This window comes from Ambystoma mexicanum, chromosome 6q (assembly GCF_040938575.1).
Source record: "Ambystoma mexicanum isolate Mex_15411 chromosome 6q, UKY_AmexF1_1, whole genome shotgun sequence".
Taxonomy (NCBI): domain Eukaryota; kingdom Metazoa; phylum Chordata; class Amphibia; order Caudata; family Ambystomatidae; genus Ambystoma; species Ambystoma mexicanum.
Window position 1 is genome coordinate 1,569,609,146 of NC_090937.1, and position 24,455 is coordinate 1,569,633,600.

General features: G+C 44.2%; 1 protein-coding gene across 9 annotated transcripts in view; it reads left to right on the plus strand.

The window, feature by feature from the left end:
* Positions 1-24,455, plus strand: part of DYSF (dysferlin) — a 1,254,081-nt gene that overhangs the window by 829,317 nt on the left and 400,309 nt on the right. For all 9 annotated transcript variants that reach the window (XM_069632290.1, XM_069632293.1, XM_069632296.1 and 6 more), the window contains one exon: positions 15,678-15,818. In XM_069632290.1, coding sequence (XP_069488391.1) covers positions 15,678-15,818 — 141 coding nt within the window. The remainder of the gene's footprint in view (positions 1-15,677; positions 15,819-24,455) is intronic.

Below are 24,455 nucleotides of genomic sequence, written 5' to 3' on the forward strand. Positions count from 1 at the left end.
AGTTTGTCAGGTGAGCCAATGCTAATGCTGTCGTTTTTCGTGCTGTAGTTGGATGAGGTTACAGGATTTCTGTATTGATGATTGGGTTGAAGAATTGTTGACTTTGTCCACGTACAAGAGGGCCATTTTCAAGCATAGTGAGGAAACTGATAAATTCAATGATATTTGGGGACTGATCCTGGATGTGTATGACTAATGCCATTACAGGATATGTGCTTTGTAATAGTTTCTTAAGTGGATGTTTTGCCCTGCTGGTATTACAGTATTGTCCTGCTGTATAGGTTATCTGCGTGTTTTCTTTTTCTTATCTCCACCTTGCGGTTATCCTACCTATAGTAACTTGATTGGGGAACCTGTTGCTCTGTCTCCTGATTGTATTGTTTCCATTGGTTCTGTTCTCATTGTATTATTTATGCTCCATCTTGCCTTTGTGTTATTCGCATTCAAAATAAATATTTAGCGCACCTGGGAAGTACCCGAAGTACGGCTGTTGGCTGGGAACGCTGGGACCGCTGGATTAAGAACGCTACTGAGGCGCCGCTCCTCGCGGCTTCGAAACACTTCGTAGAAGAAGCGGTCAGGACGTACATAAAGGCAACACGGAAGTTGCCTGTCCCTGAGATGCTCTGATTGGTTATTCTTTTTGCAATTACGCCCTGACCCCGCCCATTCGTAGCGTTAAAAACGCTGGTCACTGCGCACCTGCGCGCGCACCTGGGAAGTACCCGAAGTACGGCTGTTGGCTGGGAACGCTGGGACCGCTGGATTAAGAACGCTACTGAGGCGCCGCTCCTCGCGGCTTCGAAACACTTCGTAGAAGAAGCGGTCAGGACGTACATAAAGGCAACACGGAAGTTGCCTGTCCCTGAGGTGCACGACGTATAAACTTTAATAGCTAAAAGCTATCTGATATAACGTTTCTGAATAATGAGGATGAGGTGTGCTTGTTTCTGATTCTCTACCCCTCCTCTTTCAGATGCTCTGATTGGTTATTCTATTTGCAATTACGCACTGACCCAGCCCATTCGTAGCGTTAAAAATGCTGGTCACTGGGCGCCCCTGCGCGCGCACCTGGGAAGTACCCGAAGTACGGCTGTTGGCTGGGAACGCTGGGACCGCTGGATTAAGAACGCTACTGAGGCGCCGCTCCTCGCGGCTTCGAAACACTTCATAGAAGAAGCGGTCAGGACGTACATAAAGGCAACACGGAAGTTGCCTGTCCCTGAGGTGCACGACGTATAAACTTTAATAGCTAAAAGCTTTCTGATATAACGTTTCTGAATAATGAGGATGAGGTGTGCTTGTTTCTGATTCTCTGCCCCTCCTCTTTCAGATGCTCTGATTGGTTATTCTTTTTTCAATTACGCCCTGACCCCGCCCATTCGTAGCGTTAAAAACGCTGGTCACTGCGCTCCTGCGCGCGCACCTGGGAAGTACCCGAAGTACGGCTGTTGGCTGGGAACGCTGGGACCGCTGGATTAAGAACGCTACTGAGGCGCCGCTCCTCGCGGCTTCGAAACACTTCGTAGAAGAAGCGGTCAGGACGTACATAAAGGCAACACGGAAGTTGCCTGTCCCTGAGATGCACGACGTATAAACTTTAATAGCTAAAAGCTATCTGATATAACGTTTCTGAATAATGAGGATGAGGTGTGCTTGTTTCTGATTCTCTGCCCCTCCTCTTTCAGATGCTCTGATTGGTTATTCTTTTTGAAATTACGCCCTGACCCCGCCCATTCGTAGCGTTAAAAACGGAACCTGGGAAGTACCCGAAGTACGGCTGTTGGCTGTTTGCTGTTTGCTGCGTTGTGCGGTGTGCAGCTGAGCAGACGTGTGTGTGCTGAATTACATAATCGAAGGCCGGTATGAAGACTTAACAACAGGGCAACTAGTTGACAAAGGCAAAACATCTATTGGAGTGATAGAAGTTGATCTGAGTAAGGTACGCAAAGGTAATCACGTGTTTATGCTTGATTGGAGGTACGGTTTCATCGCCCCAGAACATAAGATTAGTAATGAAAAGGAAGTTTGCCAGGGGTAAAAAAGACCCAGCCATAGCAATGAATATAATAAAAACGCGCCGTATGAGCATGGCGCATGCTATTGCCATAGCTCTTCCATTACCCTCCGACTCGGATGAGGATCTAATTGAATGTGCCCAAAATGAATCCGACAGATTAATTGCTGAAAATCTGGATGATGTGATCCCTGTCTCCTCTCAGTCGCTGTTCAATAAGGAGCCGAGACTGGGAGGAGCTGATGGGGCCGACATAGGATGGAATGCGAGAAATCATCCACAACCAAGACAGAATACTGTCTCATTTATTGACACACCTCACATATTTACCTCTGGTGATATAACTTTACTGGGTTTATCTGAACACTTTGATTCATCTACACAATGTTCGAATGCAGTACGGAACATAGGGAATGTAGAGGAAGCTTTGAGCGAGTCTAGTCGATCTCCGATATCAGAGAGAAAGGATGAGATTCAGGATTACATATTAAAAGAAATGAAGTCGCAGACTCATATTCTAAAAGAAATCTTGCTTGCCTTGACAGCTTTCCCGGAAATGCTAGCTGAAAATATGAAAAAATGGAAATTAATGCCAGGAGAAGGCGCCCTCAATACTGCACCTAATACACTGAGCAATGGGGACCAGGACTCAGATGAGTTACATTTGATTCTTCCTAGACCAGAAATGGGAGATAATGAACAGAGTGTTATCGAGATGCACAATACTAGGAAAAACGATAGCTTGACGGAAGATTTGCATATTCCTGCTGCCGCCAATGCGCCTATCAGAGTGGCGGATATATTCAATGTCAGGATTTCTAAAAAAAAAATAGACAAAAACAGGCTTGTGCTCAAAAAGCCATGAATGCATCTGCTTTAAAGTCCTTGAGTGATATTGAGACACGCAACCCTGATTTAGCATTGGGAGTGAACTCAGCTACAGGTCAGTCAAAAGATGGGGTGGATGCATGTATGGACGCTGATAAGCATGAGAGAAAAGGGTCGAAGTTAGGAATCCCCCGTATAAACTCTACGAACAACAAGTCTGAGGGGAATATTGCCCAGCTGGGCTCTGTCAATGGCTCAAGCACTGATCCCAGTTTGATTTTGATTCCTGACATAGAGTTTAATAATGAGCCAAAGGTGACTAGCTACTCTGATGCGGTAAACAACTTATCAGATGCTATGAAAAATAAAATAGTCACTGATAGAATTGATACTAACTTGAAAAATCTAGAAATGGGCATGCTGGATATTTTTGACTTATTCAAGAACCCGGATGCTCGGATGCGTATAAAGATACCCTTTAGCGAGCCGAAGGGGAATGATAAGCCAATGGAAATTGTCGAGAATGCTAGTAGCCTAAGGACAATACATGACGAGCTTAAGGGTGCTCAAAGAGATAGATCTAAGGAAGAGAGAAGTCTTGAGAGAATTAGCAAAGAATCCTTGCCTATAGAGCAGACGTCCACAAATAAAGGGGTTCAAGGCAAACGAATCCCTGCAGAGAGGGTGAGAGACAGCCCAGCACGAATGCCTGTACCAGAAATAATGTCAATGAGTGATATCGCACCATCTAAAAAAGAGGACACAGAGGAAAAAGATCAGCCCTTGACTGTGACAAGTGTAAGAGAAATAATACAGGAACATTTGTCAAATAAAGCAGGAAGACTGCCTGCTTTAGAAAATGCAATCACAGGAAACGATATGCCGCTTGACAATAGATATAATGAACCAAGTAAAGGTTCCTGGGGAAAACCCATGCACGAAGTGAGTATACAGGAGGCTGCTAGCTCTCCTCATGAAGATGCTACTAGGGAGCGCGAGGTGCACCCTCATCGAGTGCAGGACACGGCATATGATAATTATGCGAATAGGACAAATCTGAATGGTAATCTGTTTGATAAAGTGAGACGGCCTGAAGGTTCTAGTGAACCAAGTTTGATTGTATATTATGTGTTTGATGATGGCTATTATCCCATCTTAAATAGATCATATATCTTGAATTTGTTTAGAGAGATACCAGAATTAGCCCTTGTATCCTCATGCGATATTCAGCTAGTGGACTTTATTGATCCTCATAGGATGGATTTTGTGCGTCTAGTGATTGCATCGCCCATGGTGTGAGCTCTTATACTCAAGGAAGCTGGGGCCCTGCAAAAGAGGGGGTTTGACACGTATGAATATGTTAATCGTGGTGAGAATACACGTGTGAGAAATGTGGAGCAATACCCCCGAAATAATAATACAAGAGAGAAATATAGGGCGTTGAATCAAGTAGGAGGTGAGCACTTAACCCTAAGTGAAACGGAAGAATGGAGATTGATGGCGGTCTCACTTAGAGATACTTTGGAACAACTAAAGGGATTGGGTAAATGCCTTTAGCGATGATAGTTTTTTTAAATTGATATCCTGGAATTCTAGAGGACACACACACCTGGCACAAAACAAAAAAGTATGTATGAATTTAGAGAAATTTGACTTTGTTTTGTTACAGGAAACTTGGGCATGTGGTCCACTGCTTTGGGACGGATTTGTTGTCCTCTGCCTGCCTGGCACGAAGGGCACTAGAGGTCGCCCGAAGGGTGGTATGGCGCTTGCGTATCGTAATGATCCAGACATATCTCTGATAAAAGAGACACATGTACATGAGTCATGCCAAATGGCCAATTTTAAAATCCTAACCAAAGAGGACATTACTCACCTTATGATCATTAATATCTATTGGAATGATGTGGAAAATGATGATCGCATGCTTGAAAAATTGCTGTATGACCTGAATGTATTGCTAGATGAATGGATAGTGGCTACCCCAAATGGTTTGATAATTCTAGCAGGCGATTTAAATGCGGACTGCGATGTAACAAGTAGCGAAAGAGCAGCAAGATTAAGTGGGTGCTGCAACCAAAGAAGGCGATTAGACAATAAACGAAATAGAGAAGCCTTATGGTGTAACTTTGCAAACTCATGGGGGCTGACACGGTTGTTTAATGACAAACCCACTTGGAAGGCGCGTGGGCTTTCCTCAATTATTGATTTTATTTTCGCAAGCAAACATCTAATTGGAAATAGGACCAATATGCATGTGGAAGATAATTTAGAAAGTGATCATGCAATGTTATCAATGAACATAAATATAAAGAAACAAAATAATCTTACCAAAGCATATTGTGCCCAAACAACTGTTAATGTTAGAGGTTCGAGAATAAAGTGGAATATGAAAAAAACAGCGAAATTTAATGATATGATGATGCATGATTTTGAGAAATGTACTATGGAGGTAAAAAAGACCCAATACTCGGGTGACAAATTTGGTGAGCTCCTGGGTACAATCATGGCCAAGGTGGAGCAACCAACAGCCAGAATAGCGCTAAAAGATAAAAATCATAGGCACGCCTTTGATCTTGAGATCAAGATGCAAAGGGCAAGGTTGAACAAAGATCTCCGTGCCATAAAAAAACAAAAGTTACTTGTTGAGGATGCAAGGGAGCAATGTAGACGGAGACGTCAAGCCTACAGGAATTGGAGGCTGCATCATCAAGCCTACTTATTACAGAAGGATGGTGAAAAAATGTTGAATGCAATGAAGGAAAGCAATTCGCGAAATTATTGGGCCATCATCAATAGTACTGAGATTACCCAAACCCAATTAAACACTAATCCAATCAGTGAAAAGGTATGGTGTGAACACTTTGAGAAGCTGTATGCTTGTTCGGGTAATGATGATTCTATGTTTGAAAAGATGGCTTGTCAATGGTCCCTCGATGTCTCTGTGGGAAAAATACTATCCATAATAAAGAAAATGAAAGCCTCCGGCACCCCGGGACCCAACAATTTGTCCATGGCGTTGATAAAGCAGAATGAAAGGTTGTGGGCGAAAATACTCCATATACTATTTAAAAATGTAATTGAGACGCAAACTATGCCAGTTTCCTGGAAAGTTTCATATGTAATCCTGATCTATAAACAAGGGAACAGAGAGAGTACGACTAATTACAGACCAATATCTTTATTAAATATAGAGACAAAGATCTTTTCGGCCATAATTCTAGAGAGTCTATTAAAATGGATGGAGGAAAAAGACATACTAGATATCCGACAGATGGGTTTTCGTAAAAACTTGGGAACTGATGCTGGGGGTCTAGTACTTACAATTATGCAAAATCAAAGATCTAAAAAGGGGAACGGACCCATTTATGCTGCCTCAATGGACCTTTCGGCTGCATTTGATACGGTGGATAGGCTTCTTTTATGGCAGAAATTGGCAAGGTTAAACATAGAGGGCGGTTTACTCTCCATGATTATTCACCTTTATTCAAACACAACTCTAAAGGTGCGACTTAATAATGATGGACTGATGTCTAAGGAAATTCATGCAAAGAATGGCTTGAAACAAGGCTGCACATTGGCAGCAATCTTATTTAACCTATACGTCTCTGGAGCGAATGCTAGACTGGACCCTGCGGGCCTATTAGCCCCCAGGGTTGGTGGAATTGAGATTAAGTGGTTGGCTTATGCGGACGATTTCATTCTTTTTGACAGAACTAAGATCGGTCTTCAGAGGCTTATTGATGCTTTTGTTAGATTTATAAGTGATCTGAAATTGAAAATTAATCCGCAGAAAACAGTGGTGATTAACCTAGGAGAAAGTAAAAAGAAATGTGCAAATCCTGTTTGGTTTGTTGAGGGTATCGCAGTCCCCCTACAGAAAGCATTCAAGTACTTGGGCTATTCTTTTGTTAGTAATATGTCATATAGTTTTGTGAAACAATGTTTGGAAGCAAAAACCATTGATCCAGCAAATCAAATGAGAGTTATTGAAAGCAAGTATGGTAAATTTTCCATGAATGCCTGTAGAGATTTCTACCTAATGAAGGTGGTACCAAGGCTGTCTTATGGTCTTGAATTCTACCCAGAGAAAGAAGCTTTACAGTTAAAAAGTTTTGAATCAAAAATCTGGAAAAAGCTACTATGTTTTCTGCCAAAATGTATACCGATGGAGTTAATAAGATATGAGTTTGGTTTTAATTCATTAAAATGCTGCATGGATTGCAAAAAAAGCGATGATTTACAGAAAATGTGTTCTTGCCAAACAGAATTCAATATATCAAGTCTGTAGGAATGATACGGGGACATACATGTCTAACTTGAAAGCAGAGGTGGAAAAGATTCTGAGAAATATGGGTGTTACATTGAATGTCCTCTTAGAAAGACCTGATAAAATCAAAACAATGATTAAAGCCTTCGATTGGGTTGCGAATAATTCCGTAATAATAAACTGAAAACTGTATGCGCAAGTATTATCGGTCTGGAAATGGTTCCCTGTACCTGAGCAATATCTAGTAAAATGTCCTTCACGGAATTTGCGACATAGTATTATGAGGTTTAGAATGACCGTAATGAATACCAATGAAATATGTGCATTAAGAAAATTGATCCCACAGAATTTGAAAGTATGTAGATTCTGCATGTTTGAAGATCTTCCTGAATCTTTGTCACATTTGCTGTTAGGCTGTACCATGCTAAAGAATGAAAGACTTGCTTACTTTGCGGAATTTGTAACTGACACCTCGTGTGTATTTAGAGAGCAAATCTGGTTTGAAATGCTACATGGTCGTAATATCATATTAAAAATAAGGGTGATAGCGTTCTTGGCAAATGTGTGCAAAGTTACATAGAAGGATGGAAATCTGTCATGGGTGGTCACACGGATATATTCCTGGGAAACATGACCAAATGTAAGTAGTTAGATGGAAAAGAGAATTATGTACAGTTGAGGTTTTTAATTCTGGATGAGGAAAAATCAAAGAATCTTAATTACCGCAATTTCTTTTAGCAGAAAGAAAAGAATTGAAGACTTGTACGTGTCTTTTTTCTTTTTTAATGCAAAAGTCTACGTAGTTGTCGTGTGAAAATGCTTACTCTATGTGTAAAGTGATGTTTTAAGATTGATGTGAAAAATGATAAAATGAATTTTTGAACAATTTTATGTTTTGATAATGAAAATTTGTAAAGGTTTTTTTTCAAACCAATATACAATAAAGAAAGAAAAAAAAAATGTACTTTCAATAGAAACTGCAGGAATCTGGCGTGAATTGCTATGTATACAAATCTTTTCCAGCATTTGTCAAAGCCATGAAATCTTGCAGGCATTGCCAATAGCTTTGCACTGCTGTAGAATTGCACAGCACAATGTTCATGCTGCAAAAAAAGAAGGGGCTACTTTTCCCATATGCTAAAGGATGTAGATATATAAAATGAAATCATGGATCGCCGGTAGGAATTGCTTCTGATTACAACCAAAGATTTGTGTAGGAGAGGTGTCATGTTTACGTAGGACGATGTAGGATAGGCAAAGTTCTTAGATTAGTGTTTCTCAAATCTTTCATTGACAATATCCTATTTTGACCCAAGTTCAAAATAGCCCCATAGCCCCACTATCTCCTTTTTAATATTGCAAAGTTGGTTATGAATTATGTTTAATTGTTCTGTCCCCACATGTTTCATACACAAATGCCTTGCTCAGAGCACACTGGGGTTCGGACTTCATGTTTGGGAAAGGCTACCATAAATAGCTGAGGCTCAGATGTGTCCTCTTTAGTCCTTACAGTGGTTCACCTACACTGCAGAAAAAGCCTTCATGTGACCAGATGACCAGCCCAACTATCGACCCATCAGCCACTATCAGGAAAGACAACTAAGAAAGGTTTAGCCATCTTATTACACAATCACAGTATGAAAAGTATGATCCAATCTTGACTCTAATCTCCCTTCTGTCCTCATTCTCCTCAATCAATCCTCTGCTTTTGACGCGGTCAACCATGCCATCCTGCTCAATCTACTCCTCGACAACCTTGGTATTACTGATCAGGTCCTGGCCTGGTTGACCTCCTTTCTCACCAACCGACCCTCTCAGGTCCAACTGGGGTATTTCCTCTCTTCTATCCCTCTCTTTACTTATGGTGTTCCCCAGCGGTCTAACGTCTCTCCCTGGCACTTCAAACACTACCTGGCACCTCTTGCCCACCCCATCACTATTTTCCGCTCCAATTTCCAATGTTATGCGGATGACACTCGGCTCTCTTTCAGGCTCCCCTCAGACACCTGTGCTTCTTCTCTCATACCAGACTGTCTGGCCGCAATTCAGGTATGGTGTGCCACCAATGATCCCTTAATGCCAGTAAGACTGAGATTCTCCTCTTTGGGACACCCGCGCCTTACTTCCTCTCTCTTTGGCCGCCCACTCTGGGCCCTCTTTCCTGTGAGGATAAGAGCCTTGGTGTCATCTTTGACTCCACCCTCTTCTTCTCTACTCACATCTCTGATGTCTTTAAGAAGTCAAACTATCAGTTGCACCTCCTCAGAGGTATTCTTCCTTTTCTCACTTTCCCCCAGAAGCTCACTGTCTCCAGAGTTCTGGTCCTCTCTAGGCTGCGCTATTGCAACAGCCTCATTCTAAATCTTCTTGCCTCTTCTCTCCAATCTTTACAACTTATCCAGAACAGGACTGCAAGACTTGTCCTTGGCCTCAAGCCCAGGGATCACATCTCTACAGCTCTGAAATCTCACTGGCTCCCCGTGGCTGCAAGGATCACATTTAAGACCCTCTGCATCATCCACAAGGCTTTCTGGGGCCTCGGACCGCTCTACCTCCAACTTTCTCTTTCAAAACATCTTCCTTCTCGGGCTCTCTGCTCAAAAAACTACACTTCCAGGACCAAAAGTTGCAAGAACCGACGGTTTACATGCACGCAATAAAATTACCCAATACACAACATATACTAACAGGCTAATCGATATCTAGGGATTCATAAATTGCAGATCATCATATGTGATTTATTTTATTGATTGTGTATATAAGATATTCTATATAGGAAGTACAAAGAGAGAACTTGGTTTGAGGAACCGTGAATATCTGCATGCAATTTGGACAGGCATCATACACTGGAAATTAAAAAATCCAAATGATGACAGCAAACACATGATGTTCTTCGGCTTCAAGCAATGGGAGTCATTACGACCCTGGCGCTAAGGGGTTAACGGCGCCGTAAAAGGCTTTGGTGCCGTTAACCCCTTAGCACCTAATTACGAGGTCCCTTTGCGGGACCCGACCTGAACGGCTGGTCTGGACCAGCCGTTAAAGTAGGGACCCGCAAAGGGACCTCCGAGGTAATTACGGTACCACAATTTGCGGTACCGTAATTACTCCCCTTCCCCAGTTCCATTGAGCCCTAAGGGGCAAAAATGGGAATGGGGAAGGTCCAATGTTCAATGGGGAATTACTGCCCCGCCAACCTTGGAATGGTTTGGTAATTCCCCATTGAACATTGGCGGACTCGTTACAACACCGGCAGCAACCATGGTGCTAATAGCGCCATGGTTTAGCGCCAGTGTTGTAATGAGGGCCAATGTGTCTATTGCATATAAATCCGGATACAGACTAAATAGCAAAAACCTAAGACATAGACCCTGCCATGGACATCATGTTCAGTGGCTACAAGTGCTTCTTGATCCTACTTCCTTCAATACCATCACCCACCTTGCATTAGTAATCAATACCACATGAACACTCTACAGCTGTTCCCACTCATGCCTCTCCAAAAGCCACTAAATCGTATGGATCAGCCCATTGAAATCCCAGCAAGTCCTGCAAGTTCCATACTCTTCACTCCCAACCTCAACCCCTACATGGAACACATGCTAGGATGGGTCACCACCCTAGGTATGCAGAGCAATCACTATGATGATAAGGTCCCACCTGAATCTTAACACACCCAGTAAAGAGTTTCACTTCATTGCTAACAATGGGCACAAACAGGCCCAGAAATGTCTCTTTCTGATAGACCTAGAAGGCTTGACATCCCAACTCTTCTCCACGGGTATATAATCGACTTATCCTTCAATTACCTAAGAAGGCCAAGACAGCCTGGTACCAACCAGCTATACTATAAAAAAGAAAATCACTATATGCTTGAAGCCAACTTCAGAACAAAGGTTCTAGGTCTGGCCATTCTCCACCTGAATCACTGCAATGCATTTGAATTCATATTTGGATGTATAGAGTGGGAACCAAGCTAGGAAGCAACGGAGCACTGTGCAAGTTCTTTGGTGTTAACCGAGTTTGCTGTAGGGGGAGGTTACAGGTTACAGTTGCTTGGATATCCCATACTACAGGAGTGGTATCTACCTAGGACTCTCTGGTCCTAAGTCGCCCCTATGTAGCCCTTAAAGGGAAGGGGCTTAAGTTCCTTCCTGAACTGCCTTCTTGACTGAAAACTCTGACATAACATTGGTTCTCCACTCCTGGACAGATTTCTTGCATTCTGCTGAACAACTGTATAAAATACTAAGAAAATATAATCACATTACACTAAACCTGATACACAGATTGCCCCTGATTGACCCACATAATTCTAAACACTTGTGTCATCACTCGGGAGGATATCTCAGGGGTAACCTCGCTGGCCTTCGTAGCAAGACGAGGTGGAGCAACACAAGTTTGAACCCCGGGTCCGCGCTTAGAAACCTCTGGGTATTAAGCGCGTTAAAAATAATTTAATTGCAGAAATGCACTCCATGTCAGGAGGATAATGCTGCTGGGTAAGCCATGACAGAGGAAATCATTAAAACTCAGAACTCCAGAAAATAAATAAAAACCACAAAGAGAAGCCCAGGGACATCATTTCACCAAAATGCCAGGGTATTGGAAGTGATATCACACGACCCGTGACCTCTGATGTCATCACCGGAAGTGATGTCATTTCACCCTGCTCCACAAGTGACATCACAGGAAGTGATGGCACACAACATTTCACCCCTTCACAAAACAGGAACTGACATCACATAGCATTGTTCCAGTACACTAAGAAAAATATGGTTACGAAATCAAATGATATCCCTGGACAAGCCTTGTCTACTTACGAACCCAGGTCCTGAAACAATAGCTCATTGAATTTCAGACTCACCTCAATGCTAGACCAATTTCTTCATGGTACAATCATCCACACAGATCATAGCCGGACTCCTCCAGATCGATCCCGATTCCCCCCCCATCCATGCACATAATCTTGAATTCTTCCCTATGAATTGTCCCACCCTGGCTTCCATCACCGGTTGCTGCTCTGTTTGGAGCAGCATTGATGGGTCGTTATTACAGTGCCTAGCCATATTCACACAAAATATAGGAAATTCCAATTACAGATGAGTGAAACGTCTTATACTTCCCCTGCCCTCCCTTTATCGGACAATCATTTGATTCTCCACATCTTTTTCATCCGGCACCTACTCTGGCACAATACCGCAACTCCCTGGCTACATGCTAATCTTGCTTGGTGAAGGCACTTTGCGCTTCCCTTACTGTAATGCTGTAAGGGATAGTGTGCAACACAGCCGGTTGATTCATCGTTTAGAAAATATTATAACTTCACTTTCGAATAAAACATTTAACTTCTAGATTAACTAAACAGGTTGTTAATAGGAACCGTAACATGGCTTTAACAGTACGTGGTAAAATGATACTTTAAATACCTCCTGTTTTTATGGACGATACTCCTGAGTAATAAGGTGTTTACCTACGGCAATATTTTTGAAATATTGCAAGAAGTCAATACTTCACAATTAAAGGCTGAAATACCACCTGTGAATTGGGTATATGTACCCATAATTTCACTTCCACCCAAAATCAGTATTCATTTTTTTATTACTGGCGTGAGAAAACTTTTGGTACCATAAAACTACACTTTCAGGACTAATAGTTGCAAGAATCAAAAGATTGCATGCACTCAATAAAATTACCCAATACACAACATATACAAACATGATAATCAATATCCAGGGATTCATAAATTTCAGATCATGATATGGGATTCATTTTATTGTTTGTGTTTGCAAGAGATTCTATATAGGAAGTACAAAGAGAGAACTTGGTTTGAGGATCTGCGAACATCTCTATGCAATTTGGACAGGCAAGACAGATTGGAAATAAGAAGATTCAAATAATGACAGCAAACCCATGATGTTCTTAGGCTTCAAACAATGTGTCCATGTACCCAGAGGGGACAACAGAGAAGTAGAAATGAGGAAAAAGGCAGACCAACTCACATTTGAACTCAGAGCAATAAAAGATGGCCTCAATACAGACAGTGAATTGAATGTCATTATTGGCAGTAACTAGATCTATTCCATTCCAAAACACATTACTATTGACAGTGCACAAATGAATTACTACTTTTATTCATATGGAAGGGCCCAACAATAGACAGAGCCCAATATGCAATTAAGGATGAAACATTGGATCCATAAATAAATAAATTCTAACACGAGTTATGAGTTTATGATTAATCAAATATGGTCCACAATATTAAGTAACTAAATATAACAAATATATTAAATATAATACCCACAGCCATCCGTAAATTAAATAGTTTGAAGGATGGAAATTCATTACACATAGCTATCATATATTGAGGCACTAACACGAGCACAGTGTAAATTGGTGCCCACGCTACAAAGATTCACTAGTACCAGATTCGAGATAGTCCTATCTTTAATTACGCTTATTGATGCATGCTAAGTATTATAAAAAAAGATGGAGTCTATTGCCGAGATGCCATAATCGAATGTGGTCCGGACGGAGAACCGTTTCCAAACAAGACGCAGGTGTGAAGAAGAATGCATACAAATAGTTGTCTGTGTTTGTTTAAGTACAAACCAAGCCAATAATGGCTGATGCTTGTCCCCAAGTGAGCAGTTGGGACTTTTTTATTAACAGCCATTTTGTTTTACAAGGAAAGCCACTAAATCCGTGCAATCACACACGGTCTCATGATGACAAGAAACATTATATTACATAGTAGAACAATGGAAATAGCACAGGGAGAACTACTCCCACTGATGCAATCTAATTAAGAAGGTATGTTTCTTTATCACATTTACTCACTGCACTTATCAACAACCTGATTTTAAAATTGCCATGATTACTATTACTTACACAGATATCCACAACAATATGAAGCTAAATTTCATGCGTGCAAGGGATCCATAATGCCCAACAGGCAATAACGAGATATGTATTGTATTAAGTCACTCTCACTGGTTGTTCATGTATTGTACACACAATATCACTGTACACACAGTGATATGAACAGTAGAGACACCAGGGACAGGGAATCTCACATAACCATCAATTCAGATTCTTACAAAATGGTGCAGAATGATGTTTGACATATACATTAATTTAATGCTAACAAATATCGATAATCTAATGCACTAATCAATTCTTATGTTTTATCTTTTGTTTTTGTTTTTCTTATTCCTCCCCGTCTCTTAAATTAGTTTTTCGCTTCCCTTATCATTTTTTTTTTCTCCAACTGACACATGCAATGCATTTCTAACAATAATCGTTTCTTTAACGTTTCTATTTTGGTGCTTTTTTCAAGATAATAGTTAATAACTAACTGTTGATACAATGAAGGGGCATAATCACATTCCAGTTTATGAAAATGTGATTTGGAAATTGGATATTGACCTTTATCTTTTAATCTTCGTGTAATGTGCAATAACTTGTGCAACAGTTTCTAAACTAAATGTGAAGCCATTAGTGAAATATTTAATATTTGAGGGCCTTTCTTCTCTGAATTTACAGAAACACAGTATGAAGTCAGTTCTTAATGATGAATGGCTGAACTGCCACCTATAAATTTGATATATGTCCCCATAATTTTAGCTCCGCCCAAAATTATTATATATTTTTTGTTTTACAGGCCTGATAAAAAATTTGCTTCCATTAAACTACACTTTCAGGGTAAAAAGTTTCTGGGGTGCGCCACAACCACTGCACCACCATATGCATTTGCAGCCCTTAAATAGGGGTGGGACTGCATATGCATAAGGCCATGGAATCTGTGCCTGCTATCATCCAAAAGGAATGCATTTATGCCAGCACATGATTTGGATGCAGTCAGAGGTCGAAGTGGGCGGGAGCGGTCGGGAGAGTGCTCCTGTACATTTTATTTTTAAGGTTCACTGTTCCTATACATTTATTTTAAAAAGAAACCGTTCTGGAATGGTTTTGTTTGAAAATAAAAGTGTAGGAAGAAGTTGAAGCTTGGAATTCAATGCACTGCATTGAACCTTCCCTTAAATAGCAGGTGTGTTTGTTTGGGGGTTTGCATAGTGCGTGGCAGGGGCGTGGCGATGGGGTTTGTGGAGAGCCGTTGCTGGCCAGCAGGGAACATAGTTCCACTACTTCTTTTCGTACACTTCGACCACTGGGTGGAGTCGTAAATGCATTGGATTCCTATAGAATCCACCACCTGCTAAAAGCGGGGGAATTCCATAGGAAGCCATGGTAAATACTTCCTGCCAGGCCTACATAGTGGAAGGAACTTATGCTTGATTGCTCGTAAACCCGAGTCTGACAGGTCTGAGTGCTCTGTATGCACTTCATTGAGCAAATTATGATAATGCAAGAGGGGGCATTTGCACATATTGGTGGTCACCTCTGAGTAATTTGCACATTTTACAAAATTACCCCTTTAGTGTTGCAAAGTGACAACGCTCCATTCTGATCGCAGCCCTGTTGGTATTAACGTTCAATGATTCAATGAATTGCGTCACATGCATTCATTAGCATTGCAACCTTTTCGTTTTTGCATTTCAGGGTGCTGATGAATACATGGGTCGGTGCATCTGTAAGCCCAGCATGGAGCGCGCGCCCAGCCTCTCTTGGTACCCAGTAACCAAGGGCAACAAGCACTGCGGAGAACTTCTGGCCGCTTTCGAGCTCATTCAGAGAGAGAAGGTAAGATGGAGTTGCGCTGCTAGGTTCTGAGTGGGCTCGACTTTCATTTTGTGAACGTTGAGTAAGCTGATGTTCAGGCACAGCGCTTAAGGGAAAATGAAGTTGTAAGGGACACATTTATTTATTTATTTATTTATTTATTTATTTATTTATTTATGCCACAGTTTTACAATGCACAAATTTAACTAAACTTAACTTACTGCGTTAATTCACTAAAAATACATCTCCTAAAAATAAACGTGAAATAATTTTTACAAACGAACCAATATAGAGAGAACACATCGTGTACAAGCAATCAGAAGGCCAACAGAACAGCAAAACAATCACACAACAAGAATAAACTCACCATTGGAGCGCAAGAATGACAGTGTTTGTATTTTGTGTTATTTTTGATTGATAGCCTTGGGCAGTCTCAGAGCTAACAAACACACATGTATGCAGCTTCTTAACATACAGCAACTAACAAATACCAAGAATACTAAGTATACTCGCCATCCGCTGTTTTTTAGGCTGCACCAATCTCATAAGTGTTCTTTAAAGTTAGAAATCAGGACTTTTACACCCCGGGTATTCCCTGAATATTCCTCCTCAATTGTTTAAAAATGCTTAAAAAGGAATCACTTAAAGAGAAAGAAATGGGAAGGGATTGCGTACCACTGCAGCGTAATGAGAGACACTCACCTTAGCACTTAACTTCTTGGCGCTGTCTCCTCATCACCTGAAAAGTTTAACTTTCCAACCAGATAAGTGTTTTATTTCTGGGTACTGCTATCCAGCACATATAAGATTATAAAATCTAACCACTGCTTCAAATGACCACTAGGAGGAGCTGACACAAGATTTCTAATGGATTCTTTCCTCCCACTGATTCCTTATCTATGATATCCCGATTCCAGCACAGCGGTTCTCTGGAATCTTTACCTCTGCCGGAGGATGCAGGGTGGCTCCACGTCGGATCTTTCCAAAGCCACTTCATGCCCTGTGCCGGATATGACATTGGAGAGAGTATAGTGCTGCTGCGCCCCGTGACCTCAGTTCCTAATTTCCATGCACTCTGGTCACTGATCGGATTATGCTCGTCGAGCTTTTTCAAAATATGCCATGCCTCCTCTGTCCAAGGCCTCGGGCTTCAAGCTGTGGGTATACTGTGGCCGACAAATCTGTATCGAATTCGCACTGCATTAGCTTATATTGCTTGGGCCAGGAGCATGGCACCCAGGATTGGGGTCATGCCAGTCCATGCATCAGAAGACTCTCTAGGAGAGGATGGCAAAGAGCTTCACTTTCGTCCACAAAGTGAAAGGTGAGGCTCTGCGGTCTCAGTCAAGTTCGCAAAGCGCAGAACGCCACTCCAAAGAGCATGCAGCTCTGTGCAAGGAAAAGGACAAGAAGAAGAAGAAGAGTCAGAAGAGGTCTCGCCGCTCTGAGTGAGTCCTCTCTTTCTGATTGGTCTTCTTTTCCGAAGAAGAGCCACCGCTCCAGCGAGTCCCTTGAGCATATGGCACAGGTACCTTTTCGTACCCAGTCCTCTACGGCAGAGGAATGGGAGAACTTCTGCCTGAATATGTTGGACATCTTCTACAAGGTGCCAGCGGCTCCGGCCTCTTATCTGCGGCGCAGGTGACGCTGTACTAAGCTCAGGCTATGGTGCCGCAGAGTGCCACTGCATCTGCTGTGACCGGCAGGGTACCCTCTGGGGACCACTGCCACACGCTTAAGGGCTTGGGCTTGGACCCGACAAGGGCAGAGGTCTCTCTATGCAAACAGGCACTGCCTTTGGGAGTGGCGTCCTCAGCGCTGACATCAGGGCTATATTCGATGTTTCTGGCTCCACAGCGGCTCTGCAGGTGATGAGGTTCATTTTGGGCTTGAACCAATGGGTTTTAGGGAGATGAGGGATTTCCTGGAAGAATTCTAAGGGGCATGTGAGGGTGAGTTATTCCTGGCATAGGACCTGCAGGAGGCCAGTGGCCTCGACATCTCCCTGGAGATGGAATCTTTGCCAGCTACCACCCCAGGAAAGGCTCACGCCACCTTCCAGTGCTTGATGGCTAAGGTGGGCATTACTCCCAAAATATCTGCTCCGTCCAGGTCCAAGGTTCAGTACGAACTTTGTGATATTCTGGAAGATGCCCCCAGATAAGAGATGTTCCCGCCCTTCATTGTGGCAGTGGAGGCCGCTGTATTGGAGGTGGTGGAGAAACCTGCCTCTGTTCCGGCAGTGGACAGGGATCTGGTGAGGCAACACCATCCCGCTCTGTTGGATGCAGCTTTTCTTTCATCCCATGTTTCGCCTGAGAGCTCGGTGGTTCAAGCCTTGATGGCTAGCCTGAAGATTTCTGCCTTTCCGTCCCTTCCGCTGGACAGGGAAAGTAAGAGTTGGGCAAGACAGTGTTTGCGTCATGGAGTCTTTTACTGCAGGCCGTGAATGCCCTGCCTCTTGCGCCATGGTGAAGTTCTACTTCGGCCATTGGACAGCCGTGGTCAATGCGACTGAGTAAGTCCCAGAGGGAGAGATGAGGGAGGGCTTCCTGTCGTTGGTCTCTCTGATGGTAAGGACTCAGCACGTCAGATGCTGCAGTCAGGACTGGCACAGCAGACTGTTTGGGAAGGGCAATTCCCACTATCACAGTGGTTAGGTGCCACTCATGGCTGGGGACGTCAGGGTTTGCAATCAATGTCCAGACCAGGCTATTGAATATGTCGTTCGGCTACCATGAACTTTTTGGAGCTAAGGCTGATGACGCCCTTGGGAAGGTCCAGCCATCCAAGTCGACTCCTAAGTCTTTGGGGCTTGCATTGCACCAGCCTTTCACACAGCTGTCATCTAGGGGCAGGGTTTTTTGGTGCTTTCCTGCCTTTGCCCTGAGGGGTCGTGGTCAGTCTGCCCTGGGAAAAGAACAAAGCAGGCGCCTCCTGTGTGGTAGAGGAAGGGGTGTCCAGCAAGGGGGCATTGCAGTGGCACAGCAGCAGCCGCTGTGCCCACCACACCCCAGGGCGCCAAACGTCAGTGACAGCTTTGCCCTTCGTTACTGGTGGGGGGATGCTTATCTTGTTCATCCCAGAATGGCCAAAGACCACGTCTGACACTTGGGCCTTACAGGTCATTCTGCAGGGATATTGCTTTCCATTCGTTCAGAGTCCCCCGTACCATGGCCCTTTGGCCACCCCTTTGTCTTTGGACCCCGTTTTACAGGAAGAGGTCCGTCAAGTTCTGTTGACAAGCACGATCAAGCTAGTTTTGTGCTCAGAATGATGGAAGGGGTGGTACTCCACCTATTTTCTGGTGCTGAAGAAGGATAGGGGCTTGCACCACATCCTGGATCTATGGTTGCTTAACTTGTTCCTGCGCAATGACAAGTTCAAGATTGTTACTCAAGCCCAGATTTTACCAGCCCTAGATCTGAAGAAATGGTTGTTTTCCCTGGACCTCCGTATGTCGAAAGCACAGGAAGTACATGAAGTACATGGTGGGTCAGCACCATTACCAATTCAAGGTCCTGCATTTGGGCTTTCTTTAGCTTCCAGGGTTTTCACCAAGGTACTAGCAGTGGTGGCAGCTCGCCTCAGGATGGAAGGCATTCATGTCTTTCCCTACCTGGATGACTGGCTTTTCCGAGCTTGTTCCCTAGATCTAATGTCCGAGCATCTTCTCTGCATATGAACTCTATTGCACAGCCTGGGATTTCCCCTGAACTTCAAAAAGGCTTTTGCCATCCCAGTTCCTCCGATTTATCGGTTCAGTCTTGCACACTCGTCTGGGAAGGGCCTTCCCACCCAATGAACGAGTGGCAAACATCTTTCAGATGGTCAATGTCTTCCAATCACACAGACAAATCCCTGCCTCTGCTTCCTACGCCTTCTGGGCCTCTTGGCCTCTACATCCTAGTGGTGCCAAAGGCAAGGCTGCACATGAGATCGCTTTGGTGGCTTTTCCATTGCCAGTGGTTGCAGTTGAAAGGCTGCATGTCAAACCCCTTGCAGGTATCGCATCAGGTATCTTAGGATCTTGCATGGTGGGCCGTACGAGATAACTTGCGGAAAGGCACACTGTTTCACAAACCTTGGCCCCACGTGATGGTGGTTATGGACGCATCTCTGACTGTTTGGGGCACTCTCCCGCCGAGTCTTGAGAACAAATCAGCTTGCTGGAGCTAGGGGCGTTCAGACTGGCCCTGGTCGCCTTTCTACCTTCAGTGAATTCAAGACTGTGTTGATCCTGACAAACAGTGGCCATGCAATACCTCAATGAATGAAGTAGTGTGGGTTCCTTGCCTCTGTACAAAGAAGTAATAAGACTCTGGTTCTGGGCTCCGGACGAGAGAATATCACAGTGGAGGCCTTGAGCAGACATCTGCCTCCCCCGAGTGGGAGTTCTGTCAGAAAGATCTGGATGAGATCTTCTCCTGTTGGGTAACTCTTCAAGTGGACCTCTTCACTTCCAGTGTCAACAGGAAATGCAATTTGTTCTGCTCCAGGGAATTTTCTCGTCTGGGAGCTCTGAGGGATGGAGTGATGGTTGAGAGGACGTTTATATTCCTGCCAATTCCTGTCACTTAGCTGGTTCTCAGGAGATTGTCCCTGTTCAGAACCATGATGATCCTGATCACCCCAGACTGGGTCCAGTGAATCTGGTATCCAGAGTTGCTGGACATGTCCGTCTGCCCTCCCTGGCACTTTCCGAGGAGAGTCTGCTTGCTCTCCCATTCGGAGGAGTGGGTCTTCCGCCTGAACATCAGCAGCTTGAACCTTCCTGCTTTGCTACTGAGCGGTTGAGATACAAGGAGTGGGACTTGTTGGACAACATCCTCAAATGCCTCTTTCAGCTCGGAGGCCCGCTATAAAATCTATGCATGCCTGCAGGTGGTGTACATTTTCTATTTGGTGCTGGGAGAGGGACCTGGATTCGTTATCCTGTCCTCTCTCTCATGTGCTGGATTTTCTGCTATCTTTGGCCGAGGCGGACCTGCATATTGCCAATGTAGAAGGTCACCTTGCCGCTATTTTGGTTTTCAGGATGTCCCCTCGAAGAGGTGTGTTTTTCACAATCCCCACTGTTATGCAGTTCTTGCAGGGTTTATGTAACCAGTTTCCTCCATGTCAGTTTGTGGTTCCAGCACGGGATTTGAATTTAGTGTTAATGTTTCTTATGGGCGCTCCATGTTGAGCCCCTTCATTGCTGCTCTATTAGATTGCTCCCCCTTAAGCTGATTTTCCTGGCTGCCATCACTTCTGCGAGGTGGGTGAGTGAGCTCCAGGCATTGTCTGTCGTACCTTCCTATTTGTTTTTCTTTCCAAAGAGCAGGTGACGTTGAGAGTAAAACCCTCCTTTTGTCCGAAGGTGGTCATGGATTTCCATCTCTCAGAAGATACATCTTCCGGTATTTTTTCTTCCACCTTACCCTTACATGGAAGAGAAATTATTCCATCGGCTGGACTCGGTACAGGACTTTAAGTTCTACATCTCTCGTATTAGAGAGGCTAGGAGACATGACCAGCTTTTCATTGGCTACGCTGGTGTCCATTCTGGCAGAGCTGTGACCAAACAAACCCTGTCCAGGTGGATCATTCTCTGCATCTCAGAATCCTACGATCTGCCTGGTAAGGTTTTGCCGGACTGTCTCAGAGCTCATTCTACCAGGGGAGTGGATGCCACCTCCGCCTTGCAGGGGGGAATCCCAGCCCTGGATATTGGCATCCTTGCACACATTTGCTGAAAATTATTGCTTGGATTCCCTTGCGGGCCAGAATGCCCGTTTTGGTAGAGCAGTCCCCCTGAGTTGTCTGGTTTAGGTGGGGTTCTTGCTTCCTCCCTCCTCCAGGTTTACATACTGCTTCGGGAATGTATCATAAATGAGGAATCCATGGGAGGAAAGAATCCATTAGAAGAATCCATTACTGACCTCTCAGTAGTGTTCTTTCTGATGGATGTTCCTCCCTCGCCCATCCCTACCTGCCCCTATTTGCGGGAAGCTAGTACGCCATCGGTTCTACGGTACCTCACCTTCAGAGTGCTAGGGGAAAAGTGTGGAACTGAGGTTATGTGGCACGGCACCACTATATATTCTGGCCGAGACGTCATAATCGGCACAGGGTGTGTAGAGGCTTCGGACTGAGCCGATGCAGAGCTGCGCTTTGCCCCCTGGTGGTGGAAAGGTTTCCAGATACAATCTGCACTGAGATAGGGATATCATATATGCGGAATTGGAAGAAGAACATCCATCAGAAAGAACATTACCTAAGTAAGCAATTTTTCCATTTGGTGGTCACAGAGACGTTCCCTTCCAGCCACTCAATTCTTTTGTGGCGTTTGGATCATGAATCCAAGCTTTATGGTCTTTCAAATTTAGCTATTCATCTGGATCCAGGGTATTTTATTATTGTAAATTAAATTGGCCACAATGACAAGTTTGTTGACATATCCATAGAGCCAAATTGACTAGCATGCTATTCTAGCATCAACAATCCAATCCAATGCGTGTCTTGATTTTCACTGTGGGGGGATGGTTGCCTTGTTTCCAGGCTGCAGGCCACATAGCCAGAAGCCTGATGCACAAAAAGACACGTGCAGAAGCGCAATGTGCAGTAAGTTGGGCTTCTGGATATGTGGCCTGCAGACTGATGAAGGAAGCAGGCAAGTCGAGGAGGTGGTGGAGAGAGGGGTGGAGGTGCCATTCAATGGAGGGAGATTCAGGGGGGCCCCCAGAAAAGAAGAGGGAGAAAGGGGCTGGAACAAAAGAAGAACCGCGCAGAGCGGCCTTCTTGAGCTGTACTCCGCAAAGTTGGTCTTTTGTTCCTGGCAATCAGACCCTGATCCAATTTCCGTTGCTAGGTTTGTCAGTGAAAGGTAATGAAAGAAGAGTCTGTGTTGCCAATTGGGGTAGTTAAGATGAGGCCAGTCACAAGACAGGGGACATGTTTCCTCATTACGTGTAGGCAACTTTCAGAGTAAGCCTGTCCATGCCTTACAAATGATCAAATAGCCTCAGTGAGTATGAGAATTACAGGCTTAGTTTATATAAATACATTTCTATAGGCAGGAATGTTCAGCATTTAAAAAAAATGCCTGGACCTTCATCACACAACGTAGCCCACCGCTGCACAAAGGCATGTGAGGTGGCGCAAATCCACCTACAATGCGCACCTTTGAAAGAGTAGTCCATGATATCTCTGGCACTTTTGCAAATGATTGCAGTGCACTCCTGCCAACACTGTCACTGCCCTCAGGGCACTCAGGGCACACAGGGCGGCGTTGTGCGGATTAGCAAAAGAATGCTATGATCTGGCTGGTAAGGATGTGCCTGATGGTCTCAGAGCTCATTTGTGAGTGGTCTGCACACCAACAACTCTTCTACCACCTCGAACAATTCTTCAGACGCCACCTTCTCTAAGATACTTACAAATAATATGTTCTGTCCACTGTACAGGCCCCGGGGATATAGTGCCTTGCTCACTAACCTCACACCCAGGGATATAGTGCCCAGGTCACTAATACTACACATAGTGATATAGTGATACAGTTCAGTGCTCGCTAATTTGTGTCCCCCCCTCTCCAATCGTACCAACTCCACTCCGTAATCTTCTCTTCCTCTTCCTTCTGCACCATCTGCTCTCATTGGCAACTCCCCACCAGCTGACTGCGCTGGGAGATGCTTTTAACCACTCCTCTGGGCTGGCTTCCAGAGTAACATCTCCATTCTGATTGGTTGTTGGTGATTCCTTCCTGTGCCTGCTCTCATCAAGTCACCGGAGGATTATGGTCCTTCCCCTCCTGTCCTGTGGAAACTCCCTGGGTGACCTGTGTTGGGGTGGTTCCCACTATGTAAGCCATGTGATTGCCCCTGCTATGAGGAGTGGGTGCTGCAGAGGGTTGTAGAACCCTCCCGCCACTCCTGCTACGCAAAGCTGAATCCCAGTAGGGGCCTTTGTCACAGGGGCCACTTTGCCTTTCCAGAATTAATGGTGTTTGCGGTTAGTAGCTTCTCCTCGGGTATTGTGATGTGAAAATGACCGGCTGTGGAACCTTTGCGTTCCCTAGGATCTCACTCTCACACATTGCCTCCGTATTTCTTCTGCCGTCCGGCAGCATTCATGGCCGCCATGAGTAAGAGTGGGCCGCCATTCGCGCAAGTAACTTTTTCCATCGATAGTGCTCTTTGGCTCTCCGTAGATCACTTCAGAAAGAGCGTGGGTTAAACACAGTTCTACTTGGGCCGGGAAGGCCTTTCTCCTCCCAGGATTCAGTGTTTTAGTCTTGAGTGCATTGTGTGGCCTTGCTAATCCCTCGGACACAGAAGGAACATTGCTGGGAGATAACCTGGGGTTTCATGGGAAAGGAATACTCATTACGTTTCCAGAACTAATAGAGAGGCAGAAAAGTAGCTCTGCTGTAGGTTAGCAGGTTCCATTCCTTCACACTGAGGAAGGTTGCCCAGTGCACGGGAGCCCAGGGCCAGCTGGCCGGCCGCCCTTGTTCATGTTGGCGGCCTTGACTGGCTGAAATGATGGGTTGGCAAAAGGCTGACACAAAATGTAAAAAGCTCTGAATATTCGATGAATGTTAACAATGCTGAAATAAAGATGTAGTAGGGAAAAACGAAAAGTATTTCACAAAAAGAAAACAAACCTACTAATTAC